The sequence below is a fragment of the Manihot esculenta genome, chromosome 4 (genome assembly GCF_001659605.2).
Source record: "Manihot esculenta cultivar AM560-2 chromosome 4, M.esculenta_v8, whole genome shotgun sequence".
Lineage (NCBI taxonomy): Eukaryota > Viridiplantae > Streptophyta > Magnoliopsida > Malpighiales > Euphorbiaceae > Manihot > Manihot esculenta.
The window spans coordinates 10,673,382-10,685,653 of NC_035164.2; the positions used below are offsets into that span (position 1 = coordinate 10,673,382).

The 12,272-nt window shown below is 33.4% G+C and overlaps 1 protein-coding gene and 1 pseudogene across 1 annotated transcript; both read right to left on the minus strand.

Annotated features, from left to right (window-relative positions):
• Window positions 1-297: 297 nt before the first annotated feature.
• Window positions 298-4,722, minus strand: LOC110612818 (non-structural maintenance of chromosomes element 1 homolog). The gene is made up of 6 exons (XM_021753633.2): window positions 4,426-4,722; window positions 4,065-4,261; window positions 3,083-3,163; window positions 1,397-1,636; window positions 838-915; window positions 298-766 (listed from the first exon to the last, which is right to left on the minus strand). The coding sequence occupies exons 1-6, from the start codon at window positions 4,538-4,540 to the stop codon at window positions 524-526; spliced, it is 954 nt and encodes a 317-aa protein (XP_021609325.1). The 5' UTR covers window positions 4,541-4,722; the 3' UTR covers window positions 298-523.
• Window positions 4,723-7,083: 2,361 nt separating this feature from the next.
• LOC122723441 lies at window positions 7,084-8,317 on the minus strand (annotated as a pseudogene).
• Between the last annotated feature and the right edge of the window lie 3,955 nt (window positions 8,318-12,272).

Here is a 12,272-nt window from a genome sequence, read left to right on the forward strand (position 1 = left end):
TTTTATTAATTAATTATCAAATAAAATTATATTAGTAACACATTTTTGTTATTGAGATCTTAAAATAAATGAAAATTAAAAAAAAAATAAACGAAATTTACCTGTTTGGCTGTTCCATTAGACAACAACAGTAAAAGAAAACAACATGATTGATTAAAGAAAAAGAATGAAAATATAACTTATTGGGGGACAATATTTAAATAAAAGAAAAAAACCAATTTGTAATCATTTTGTCGACGAAAAACAGTTCTTGAGAGACTAAATAATTAGAGACATAATCAACAATGCCAACCCAGGTGAAAATAACTTTTTTTTTTTTGAAGACCCACATTTGATAGTGCTAAACAGTTCTAACGGAGAGAATACCTCCCCAGCAATTAGAAGTTTAATAAACTCATTAATCTAATGTATGGCAACTTTTCTGCTAAATCAACATCCTAAGTCAATAGCATAACATTGCCTGTGTCCAAAAGAGTCGGTTTGTATCAAAATATACAGGAATATTCAATAATAAAGAGACTTTTTACCTTGGTCTAGCAGATGACCGAGTCACTCTTCTCAGCTCTGGAACAGATGGACCTTGAGATGAGCCACATCCAGCGGTATCTGCATCAGCATTTCTGTTGGCTTTAAGCTTCCTCCTTTTGGATACTGCAAGCGGTTGGCTCTCAGTAGGCTCATTCAGCTCATCCTCTAACGCTTCCACTTCAGATTTGGGAATTTGGCATTCCCATTGAGTGCTACAACTTGGACAAATTATTTTACCCTGCAAAGCCCTACGTCAGATATCTACTAACCACATTAAAATAAACTCACCAAAAGATCCAAAACCTATACCCTGCTTTGTGAAAATTTCTTCTTCAGGCAGTAGTGATGAATCCGGAGCATACAGCCTTCATTTTGGCACACTTTTGCCTGTCGGAAATAACCAGAACAATTTGAATTTGATAGAAATATAAATAGTGGTCCTTAACACAGCCTTTAATTTTTGCAAATTTATGACAGATATAAGCTGTTTAATAAAGATAACAAATGCCACTGCAATTATCTCAAGCCTCGAGGTAATTTGTGAGAGCATAATGACATTCCACCTCTAAAATTATGCACGTCCACATATATTCTCGCTTTTAAGCTAATATGAACATTAATGCACTTAATCCTCCCATCAGCAAGCCCATGTAACAGCTCTATTAGTTGAATGTTGCTAAGAATCACCATTTCAACATAATTGTGGTTTCTCATAAAACAGAAGGAGCTTTGCACAAAAAATATTCCAATTTATGGCCTAGTTCATGCCATCCAACTTGGCTCAGGGCCGAATAGATTTGTGCACAACCAAACTAAAAGTCACTGACAATTTGCTGTAATATAAACATGGGGATCAAAGCAGTAAAACCTTTATTGCAGCTTCATTGCACACTTCACATGATGGAATGCCTGAATTATGAAACCAACTCCGCAAATCAAGGTATGATTTGACACCAAGTCCAATGTCACCGTCAGGGGTGTGACAGAGCCACTTGTCACACACAAGTTCATCAAGAGTTTTTTCTTTCTGGGACATAGAGAAATTCCTTAATGCAGGAGGAACTTGAGATGAACCACCTTGTGATTGTGATTCTGTCCCACTATGAACCTGAAAGCAGAGCACTGTTTTTTTCAAGTACCCCAGTGCATGCATATGATTGAAAAAGAAATAAAGAAGAAGAAGAAGAAGAAGCACATAAGAATAAGAGGCAAAGTTCAAGTTTCTAATCCTATGGGAAAAAATTTATATATTGTTACTCAGCATAAACTTGTCCATCTATTCTGCAATTTATTATCACAATATGTCACCAGCCAAATAATAGCAATGAGCTAGAAAAACCAAAGGGCAATATTAAACAGTATCCAGAGCAGTCCAAACAAACACAAATAGTACTAGGAATTTGGGATGATTGAACCATATGAACCAAGGAAGGAACAATAATATCAAGGGAATTGTCACAATTGCAAGAGAACCAAATAACCAAAAGAACTGAATCTATTGTGAGAGAAAACCAAACAGGTTTCAACCCAATTTTGAGACACCCCACGATTTGAAACTACCCTTCTGCAAATTGCTCAAGATATGGAGGGGATCCAAGTGGTAGGCTGTGTGGCCAGTCAAAGCCACTGACCATGTTGAGACAGCTGGTGTTGATTCCAGTGAAAAAGAACAACTAAAAACCCTCACTTACTGGTGCATGTACCCAGAGGAAGACTGACAACGCATGGCTGAGCATGGAGCCTTTTCTGGCAATGGGACTCAGTCAACATGCAGATTGGCAGCAAGCGCTTCTAGTTGTATTCCTTACCAAGAAGAAATGGGGTTGAGGGAGGAAGGGAAGAACAGGGAAAACAGAGATCAGGGAGTTTCTGATACCATGAAGAGAAAGAAATAGAAGAGATCTGGATAAATGTTTTATTGATCATTCCCTCAAGCTGATGGGATATTTACGCTGATAAATAACAACAAGAATAGAAGCATTATCAATCCCTACGCCGTGACCAATGCTCAATTCTGGTCCTTACACAATCTTAGCCTAATTTCCAGCCTACCCAATTTACAAGTTTGCATAGTGTTCAACATCAGTAAGTTCCCCATTTCGTAGATTCAGGATTCCAAAGGAATTTCTCTTTAGTGGAGAATCAGCATTAACAGTGCCAGTTCCTGACCAAATAAATCTCATTATAATCCTATTGTCAATATAATTACATTTATTTGTGGGATTTTTATACATGTTATCAATTAATGTTAGATACACACGATTAACTTTAATCCTAGCTCGAAATTAACATCAAAATTATTTGTGTTCATTAAAATTTAGCATTTGAAAGCAACAAATTATTGCTGAGATCAAATCACTTGAGATTTCCAATTACATATTCACTTGGATTTTCCCACCCCACTTAGTCAAAGAACAAGCCAGTTGAAAATTGCTAACTAATTTGGTTGTCACAAATTGCTGGATCGTATTCACTGCAAGTAAAAGATATGTGAAACAGCAATATAATTATCACCAAATTAATGACAAATAAAGTTCCATATGAAAGTGCACACCTGGTTCTCCAGCCGTGTATTGAGAGCAGTAAAGGTGGATATGCAACCCTGGGCTGTGGCATCCTGCATTATTGCTTCTATCTGACATATAACATTAGTGCAATGAGACACAAGCAAAAAGGACAGCGGAAACAAAACAAACCATATGTGTAAATAGTGTAAATATTTATAGGGGTACAATTATAATTTTATAAATATTAGCTTAGCTCAGCAGTAAAGTGAACTTCACGTGTTAGTCAGTTCACGATGAAGGCTCACTCTAGTTTTGTCTATATAAGGGGAGCAACTCTTTCAATAAGATACACGTTTCTTTTCTCCCAAATCATTTCAGTCTCATTTTCTCTGAAATCGTTAAAACAAAACATCAGTTCATATAATGATATGCATCTTTACTAAACTAATATTAGATTACAACAACACGCACCAAAATTGGAAAAACTGACAGCAACATGTTGTTCACAATAAATCAAAGACGAGAGTAGTAAAAGATGAACACAAACAGAAGTCTTTTACAATTACAAACAAACTTCATTCCAGATATCTCTGCTGATGTGTGGTCAAGATGTCAAAGTACAGACAGAGGTATATTTATAATCTCTTCAGTGCTAGAAAAGGAAAGTTAACGCCAAGCTTCTTCAAACATTCAATTAAATGCATAGCAACAGGATAATATGCAATGATGCTACCTAAATTGTTGAATGTGTACTTGAGGGAGTTGATCTCTTATAAAAAGGTCATCGTCGGCACGTAACTGAGCAAAGATAATTCAAATTGTCTGCTCAACATATTTTTGACCGTTACGGCTCTATGTGTGTCCTACATTCCCATAGTTGCAGAGCACCCATTACACAGTTGTTAAAAGAGTTGCTCCATAAAGAAATATTCATATCTACCGCATCTTCCCAGTTATTACTCAAAATAGTAATATAAGTAATACATTACAACAAAAAAAAATATATATTAGTTTAGAAACAAGACTTACAACACCCTTGTACAGAGCAATCTGTGGAACAGAGTATTTAGTTCCAAGCTTTGATTGATCATCAGAAACATTATTAACAAGTCCATAACAAACTTCACCATCATTCTGGTTTCTACAGCGCCGCAACTCCATTTGAACATATGAAAGTTCCTTGTTTATCTTCAGAAGGAAATCATTAAAATCACGTTCATAAGAACCTGTGGGAAAATGTAAGATACACCACTAAATCTTTAACCAACTCTTCAAATATCCACACCAGCTAGAATTGTCTCAATTTTATGGGATTCTCAGCAGCTAAACAGGCCTCTTTGTCTATAGTTCAAAACATTTGAAAAATAAATTAAGTAGAGAGGCAAAATACGTGGGTTTTTTCCGGTGACGGCAGAGAAGATCTTGTGGAATTCGTTCTCCTTGAGTGGGCCGCGGGTCATCAACGCTTGAAGAAGAGTGTGGTGCTTCCAGTTGAGGACCGCCATGTATCCGATTTTGAAATCCTAATTTAATCTTTTTTTCTTTGTCGGAAACCCTAAATGTGACCAGAGATATGAATTATTGGCGTTGGGCAGGCAAAATGTGCTGTGGAGCAGAGCGGGAAAGAGTGTTGGTGGAGCTTTTTAGCGGGCCACAGCTCTCTGCTCACACTGGAATTGGGGATGCTGAGAGGGACTCCGTGTTTTTATCAATTCCCACGTAATTTTTGTCTATTTTAGTTTTTTTAATGTATTAAAAATATAAAATTTTTTATTAATTTTTTTAATTATATTTTTTAAATATATTAAATTTTATTAAATATTAAGGGATATTTTGAAAAAAAAATTAAAAATAAAATAAATTTATAATAACAAATTTATATATTATTATAATCTTAAATAATAATTTTCAAATAATAAAAAAATAAATAAAAATTATAAAATAGAGAGATTAAAATTTAAAATATTTTTATATCATTAATTATGAAATTAAAGTTAATATTGTTTTTGTATGAAAAAGAAAAAATAATTATTTACCCATTCAATTTAGTAAAATTCACTAGTTAATTTATTATTTTAAAAAATTTATTAATATATTTTTAATATATTAAATGATATATTAAATAATTTTTTAATTAAAATATTCTACTATTTAATTTGAATAAAATTTATTAAGATTTACATTTTAATTTCTAGATACTGCCATCATTAACAAGTCAGTCCTATATTTTTAGAAATCTATTAAAACGTCCTTAATTTTTCTCTCCATTAATAAAATAGTCTTTCTATCATCTTTTCCATTAAAAATAAATAAAAAATGAGATATAAAAATTTTAAAATTTAATTTTGCCCTTAAATAAAATCTCTTATTTAATTCTTGGATATTACTATTATTAACAAGTCAGTCCTTACATTTTCAAATATCTATTAAAATATTCTTATTTTTTTCATATTTATTAAAACGAACTTATCGTTTCTTTCCGTGAACGAAATAGACCCTCCTCCTCCTCAAAAAAGAAGGAAAAAAAAAAGAAGAAGATGATGATGATGATGAAGGAGAAGAAGAAGAAAAAAAAGAAAAAAAAAAGAAGAAAAAAGAGAAGAAGAAGAAGAAGAAAAAGAAAAAGAAGAAAAATCTCCCTCTCCTCTTCAAAGAAGAAGAATAAAAAGAAAAATCGAAAAAGAATCAAAAGAAGAATAAGAAAAAGAAGAACCAAACAAGAAGAAGAAGAGGAGAAGAAGAAAAAAAAAAAGAAGAAAAAACTTCTCTCCTCTTTAAAGAAGAAGAATAAAAAGAAAAATAAAAAAAGAATCAAAGAAGAATAAGAAAAAGAAGAACCAAACAAGAAGAAGAAGATGATGAAGAATCAATAAAAAAAAAAGAAGAAGAAGAAGAAGAAGGAGGAGGAGGAGGAGGAAAAGAAGAAGGATAATTTAATATTTTGCTATATTTTTAATGGCAGAAATAGACGGAAAAACTATTTTATTAACAGAGATAAAAGATAAAAATGTTTTAATAAATTTTTAAAAATATAGGGATTGACTTGTTAATAATAGTAATATCTAGAAACTAAATTGTAAATCTCTTAAATTTATTAGTTGGTTATTTAATTTTATAAAAATTAAACTATTTAGTTTTTTCAATCAATAGCATTTTAAATTTTTCTCTGATAATTAAAATTAATAAAAGATTAATTAATAAATTTTTTAATACTTTAAAAATATTTTAATATAATTTTTTAAATTAATGAATTAATTAATGAGATTGTATATAATACATAAACTAAATAATAATTCTTTTTATAATAAATTATAAATATCATTCTAAAAGACTTAAATATTATTTAAAAATAAATAAATAAATAAATACCTTGTGATTTTTTTATTTTGAACAAATATACTATATATTTTTTTAACATATATACTTACTATATCTACAATAACCCACTCCACACCTGTCATACCAAAGCGACTCTTTAATAAAATCAGGCGGCCACTGCTGAAGATGGACTCCAATCGGTAGATCACGAGCCAAAGAGGCCAGACAATTAGCCAAAAAATAGGCTTCTCTCTAAGGCCATCTCCAAGTACTATTTTTTGTACTAAATAATAACCTAAAAAAGAATATTTTGTTTATATATTTTTTTTAATATTATATTATTTATTTTACTTTAATCTTATTTATCTATTTCACTCAAAAATTTCATATCATTTTATATATTTACCCATATATTTATATATTTTACATTTTCATACAATATTCAAATATTCAATTATATTAGAAATAAATAAAAATATATTAATTATAAAAAATATTAATTATTAAAATATATTAATTATAAACATAAATTAATTAAATACTAATTAGTAAAATTCAAAATAAAATAGACTCATATATATTAAATTATCAATAAAAAAAATATAAACTAATTTAGATGATCATTTGAATTTGTATATTGCTCCCACAAATGCTCAATTAATACATTACAAAGTGCAAAATGGGCATCTTTATCCTTAATCTTTTTATGTCGAGCCAAAAATTGTTCAAATCAATTAGTTTCATTGACAACCATTTCAACAGTTGGAGCTGAAAATTCTCTACCGTCTTCAATAGGTGCACTAAGGTCACATTCGTCATCGATTATCATATTATGCATGATAATACATGTAGTTAATATATCATGCAATATTTTTTTTTCCAAAAACGTGATGGCCCTACAACTATTGCAAAACGTGACTGTAACACTCCGAAACCACATTCAACATCTTTCCGACATGATTCTTGTTTCATTGCAAAATACCTCTTCTTCCTTGTTTGTGGTTCACGAATAGTTTGCATAATAGTTGACCATTTTGGATATGTACCATCAGCTAAATAATGACCCGTATTATATTATTTTCCTTGAATAACATAATGAGCGGGAGGAGTAATACTTTTAGCAAAGTCAGAAAATAAATACGATGACTCCAAAACATTAATATCGTTATTGGAGTCAAGCATTCCAAAATATGCATGCCATATCCTAAGGTCATAATTAGCTATAGCTTCTAAAATGATTGTTGGCGATCCACTACGACCTGTATATTGGTCAGCCCATGCAGTAGGACAATTTTTTCATTTCCAATGCATGCAATCGAACTACCTAGCATTTCTAGGAAGCCACGTCGCTCACCAATATAAAGAAGTCTTGCAACATCCTCGGCAGTTGGTGATCTCAGATACTGCTCACCAAATACCTCAAGAGTAACTCGAAAAAATCTCTTTAGACTTTCAATTGTAATGGACTTCCCAATTTTCACATTGTCGTTGGTAACATCAGCCGGTAAACCATATGCTAACATTCGAAACGTAGCTGTGATTTTTTGAAGAGTAGATAATCCAATTTTACCTACTGCATCTCTTTATTATTCGAAGTACGTATCATGCGCTTTTATTGCATCGACAATATGAAAAAATAAATTTCGAGACATTTTACATCGTCGATAAAATATTACATCATTGAAGCGTGGATTATCTGAAAAATAATTCAGAAATAAATTACGATCAGCCGCTTCACGATCTCGATTGGTTACTAGATGACCTGGAACAGAGCCATCTCTAGAAACTCAGTGTTGATATTGTATTTGTTGCAAAACCATCTTATTTCTAAGAAATTGTTTATTAACTACTGGTGCTTCCACTTCAAACTCATTATCATCTGAAATATAATCGTCAATATCCGAAGAAGATGATGAGAAATTTTCAGCATCATTATTTGATGTATCTCCAACATAGAAATCCATTTTAAGTAACGATTTGTAGAATTTTTTTGACTCGAATTTAAGAGGAACTAGAAAATATGAGTTATGTTTATATCTTAGAAGAATACATTATTTAATAGGAAAATATGGGGATACAGATGCATACTATCCGAATGTGGAGATTGAGATGAAATCCATCCAATGATCGATTTTAAGATGAATCTATCATGATACTGTTGGTTTAATTATTGTTTAAGATTCCATTTGACTTATATATATTGGAATGCCAACATCTATACCTTACCATAAGTTAGCCATACCCTTCAATATTTAATCACTTTGTAAACTATGACTTCAAAATTTGCAGGATATTCTACCAATAAAGATGTGCTATTATGCATAATTTATTTAGATGTTTCATAAGATCCCATTATAGGTAAACAATAATTTAGTCAACATTTTTAGAGTTGGGTGGCAGAAGCATATGAAGTTGCAAAGAATGAGTTTTGAGAGTCCCGCAACCCACGATCTTTGCAATGTCGAATGCAAGTTATTGAGAAGACTATAAGAAAATTGAATGATTGTCATCAACAAGTTGAAAACTTACATCTTGGTGGTACTTCAGAGTAAGATCTGGTGAGTATTTATTTAGTTATTACTTTGTATATAAATCTTAGAATTTTTCTTAACAATTTTCAAATTATGCAGCTCAATCAAGCGAAAACTTTACTCATGCAAGATCCAAGCAATAAAAAGGAATTCAAATTTGACCATGTTTGGAGCATGATGAAAGATGCTGAGTAGCTCTAAAAAAAAATAGTTTCAAATCAAAGCTCTTCTTATGTGTCCTCAAAGTCGGACAATCCTACTCCTGACTCACTTATGGTACCGTCTTTAAACTTATCATTATTTTCAATTCATTTAAATGAGGATATTGTAGGAGATTATATATCATCAAATCGACCTCTTGGTGTCAAAAAAGTAGAATTGAAGAAAAAACTTAATAAATCTTTTTCATCCACTCTGAAATGCTTACATACTAATAATGAAAAGCTTGTGGCATCATTGGCGAACGCAACTGCAGAAAAGGAGAAGGGAAGGCTAATGAAAAGCAGAGCTTTGGACTTAAAGGAATTTAAAGAAGAAAATAAAATTTTACTGGTCGATTTAAATTCTATTTCCAATCCAATTACTCGTGAAATGTTTCGCCAAGAAAAAATTCGAATATCAGAGAAAAGAGCTCAATGTCAACAACCACTATCGTCATCCGCCTCTAATGTGTATGACCAATATCTCAATAATATTGTTGGATTCGGATCTGAGCTACTGGAATATTAAATATTTAGTGTGTTGTTGCTGATTGTATTTTCAATTAATTTATATTGTTTAATTATAATATATGTGTCACATCACTTATTCTATATAATATATTATAAATAAATTAATTTATCATAAATACTATTTATAATTGAGAATAAATTAATTTAAATTAAATTTTTATAATCATAAAAAATAAAAATATAATATATTATGAGAGTGAAAAAAATAAGAATCTAATTGAAAAGTTTTAAATATTCAAATAGTAAGGAATGACTTTTATGAAAAAGACTATAAAGTTTTGGATTATATTGTAAATTAATAAAAAATTAAAAAAATTAAATAGTGTTGCTACTAAACATGAATTATTTTGTACATATTCAGTTTCTTCAAACTAGTTCAATAGATCCCACCAAGGAGATCACAATACCTGCAGGAATAACTTGCCGATTGACCATCCGCACTGCCAAAAGATTGTCACACTCAATGCACAAATTTCTATTCCCAACCCAGCAACCAACTTTATTCCTTCCCACAAAGCCCATAATTGTAACATAAGAACAGAACACCTCCCCCAACCAGCACCAAAACCATATACCCAACAATCATTCAAATCCCGAATAAGCCCTCTGTGTCACGGTTTCAGATTTTGACATTGGCCTGGAACCGTGTGCCACTTGGTTTGAACTCTTTTCATGCCAAGTCAGCTAAGTTCTCTACGCGTTCACCTGGACAAAGAAACGTAAAGGTAAGGACCTCCTGCCCCATTCTCGTAAAAATGGGGAATACCACAGTTATTATATGAAAATACCATGATCGGATAATTATAGCAATACAAGGACATCAACAAGCAACCAAGCACAGAGATTTATTGAATGCGCTACTTATTTTATTCCAGGGGCAAAATAGTCATTGTACAGTCATGTCAATGATCCATTCCCAACTTGCAAACAGGGGGGAATGCCTGCAAGAAGAGAAGGCACAATCCAGGGACTCAACAAGCCTACGGTGGCCAGTCGGGCCCAGCCCTTGCTGGTGGCCAACTAGTCACTCCCCCCTAAAGAGCCTTAAGAACAAGTAGAACTATGGTGGGAGGAGACATCAATATGTCTGAGGTGACACCCCCCTTTAATAAATAAAAAAAAAGGAATTACAAGAAACTGACACGACCATTTTCTTACTACTAATTTCTACTAATTTATCCCATTATTGTTTTCCAGAAAGTCTAATATTGAAAAATTACAGTTTTGGTCCCTGAAACTCTATGACCCTGACACTCCCCCACTTAAATGGTCGACGTCCTCGTCGACTAAGCATTAATGAAGTCCATAATCTTGTGTGCATATGCCTGTAGGCTTGATTCCTTCTCCCAACTGGTTTCCTTATCACCAAGGCCATTCCACTTGACCAGGTACTCTTTGCGTGGTGGACGCTTAGTGGACTTGACGACTCGTTTCGCTAAGATTTCTTCCACTCCTTGATTGACAGGTGGTGCGCGAGTTACTGCTGGTCGTGATGTTGTGTTACGGTTTGCATCAGACTCATCGGCGTTATATGGCTTCAATTTGCTGACGTGAAATACTGGGTGGACTGTCATCCACTTTGGAGATTCGATCCTGTAAGCGGCTGGTCCAATCTTGGCGACTACTGGTACTGGTCCTTCATACTTCCGGACTAATCTCTTGTCACGGTTGCGGAGAAATCTCAGCTGCTCTGGCAATAGCTTCACCATCACCATGTCACCAACTGTGAACTCCTGCGGGCGCCTGTTCTCATCTGCCCATTTCTTCATATGACTCTTAGCCTTCTCTAACTGAGCGCGGGCAAGCTCCACATTTTGTCTCCACTCCTTACTGAACTGGAATGCTTTCGGATTGCGGCCGAAATAAGGCCATCTACGTTATACGGTACCAACAGTTGTTGACCTGTCACAATCTTAAAAGGACTTTTGTTAGTAGTAGAGCTCTGTAAAGAATTAAAACAAAATTGAGCAACGTCAAGGAGGGAAACCCAATTCTTCTAGCTGGCACTAACAAAGTGCCGCAGGTACTCCTCTAACATTCCATTAACTCTCTTCGTTTGTCCGTCTGTCTGTGGATGATAACTTAAGGACATCGCCAAGTTGGTGCCCAACAGCTTGAACAGCTCTGACCAAAATGACCCTGTAAATCTTGCATCACGGTCACTAACTATGCTCTTCGGGATCCCCTAGTATTTTACCGCATGCTTGAAAAATACTCTAGCAATCTCCTCTGCCGAGCAATATTTTGACACCGGCATGAACGTGGCATATTTGGAAAACCTGTCGATAATCACCAGGATGTGATCAAATTCCCCTACTCGTGGGAGTCCAGCGATAAAGTCAATGGAAACACTTTCCCATGGCCTACTCGGCACTAGTAATGGCTGTAACAACCCTGCTAGTTTCTGTCTATCCGCCTTATCCTGTTGACACACCAAACAAGTCTTTGTATACTTTTGGACATCAGTCACCATTTTCGGCCAAAAGTACCCCTGCTTCAGAAGTGCTAAAGTACGCTGCCACCCTGAATGGCCAGCCCACCTAGTGTCATGACATTTCTTTAACAACAAGCGTCTAAGTCCCCCTACTTTGGGAACATAGATTATGTTCCCTCTTGTCATGATCAAGTCTGCTTCTAACCAAAATTGCCTTGTTTTG

Bases quoted from the DNA above. Each gene is read 5' to 3' on its own strand.
- LOC110612818 (XM_021753633.2), bottom strand. From the start codon at position 4,540: ATGGCGGTCCTCAACTGGAAGCACCACACTCTTCTTCAAGCGTTGATG. The intron at 1,637-3,082 runs GTGTGCACTTTC...CTCTGCTTTCAG, and splicing joins ATACACGGCTGGAGAACCAG to GTTCATAGTGGGACAGAATC. The intron at 916-1,396 runs GTTTTACTGCTT...TATTTCCGACAG, and splicing joins GCAATGAAGCTGCAATAAAG to GCAAAAGTGTGCCAAAATGA.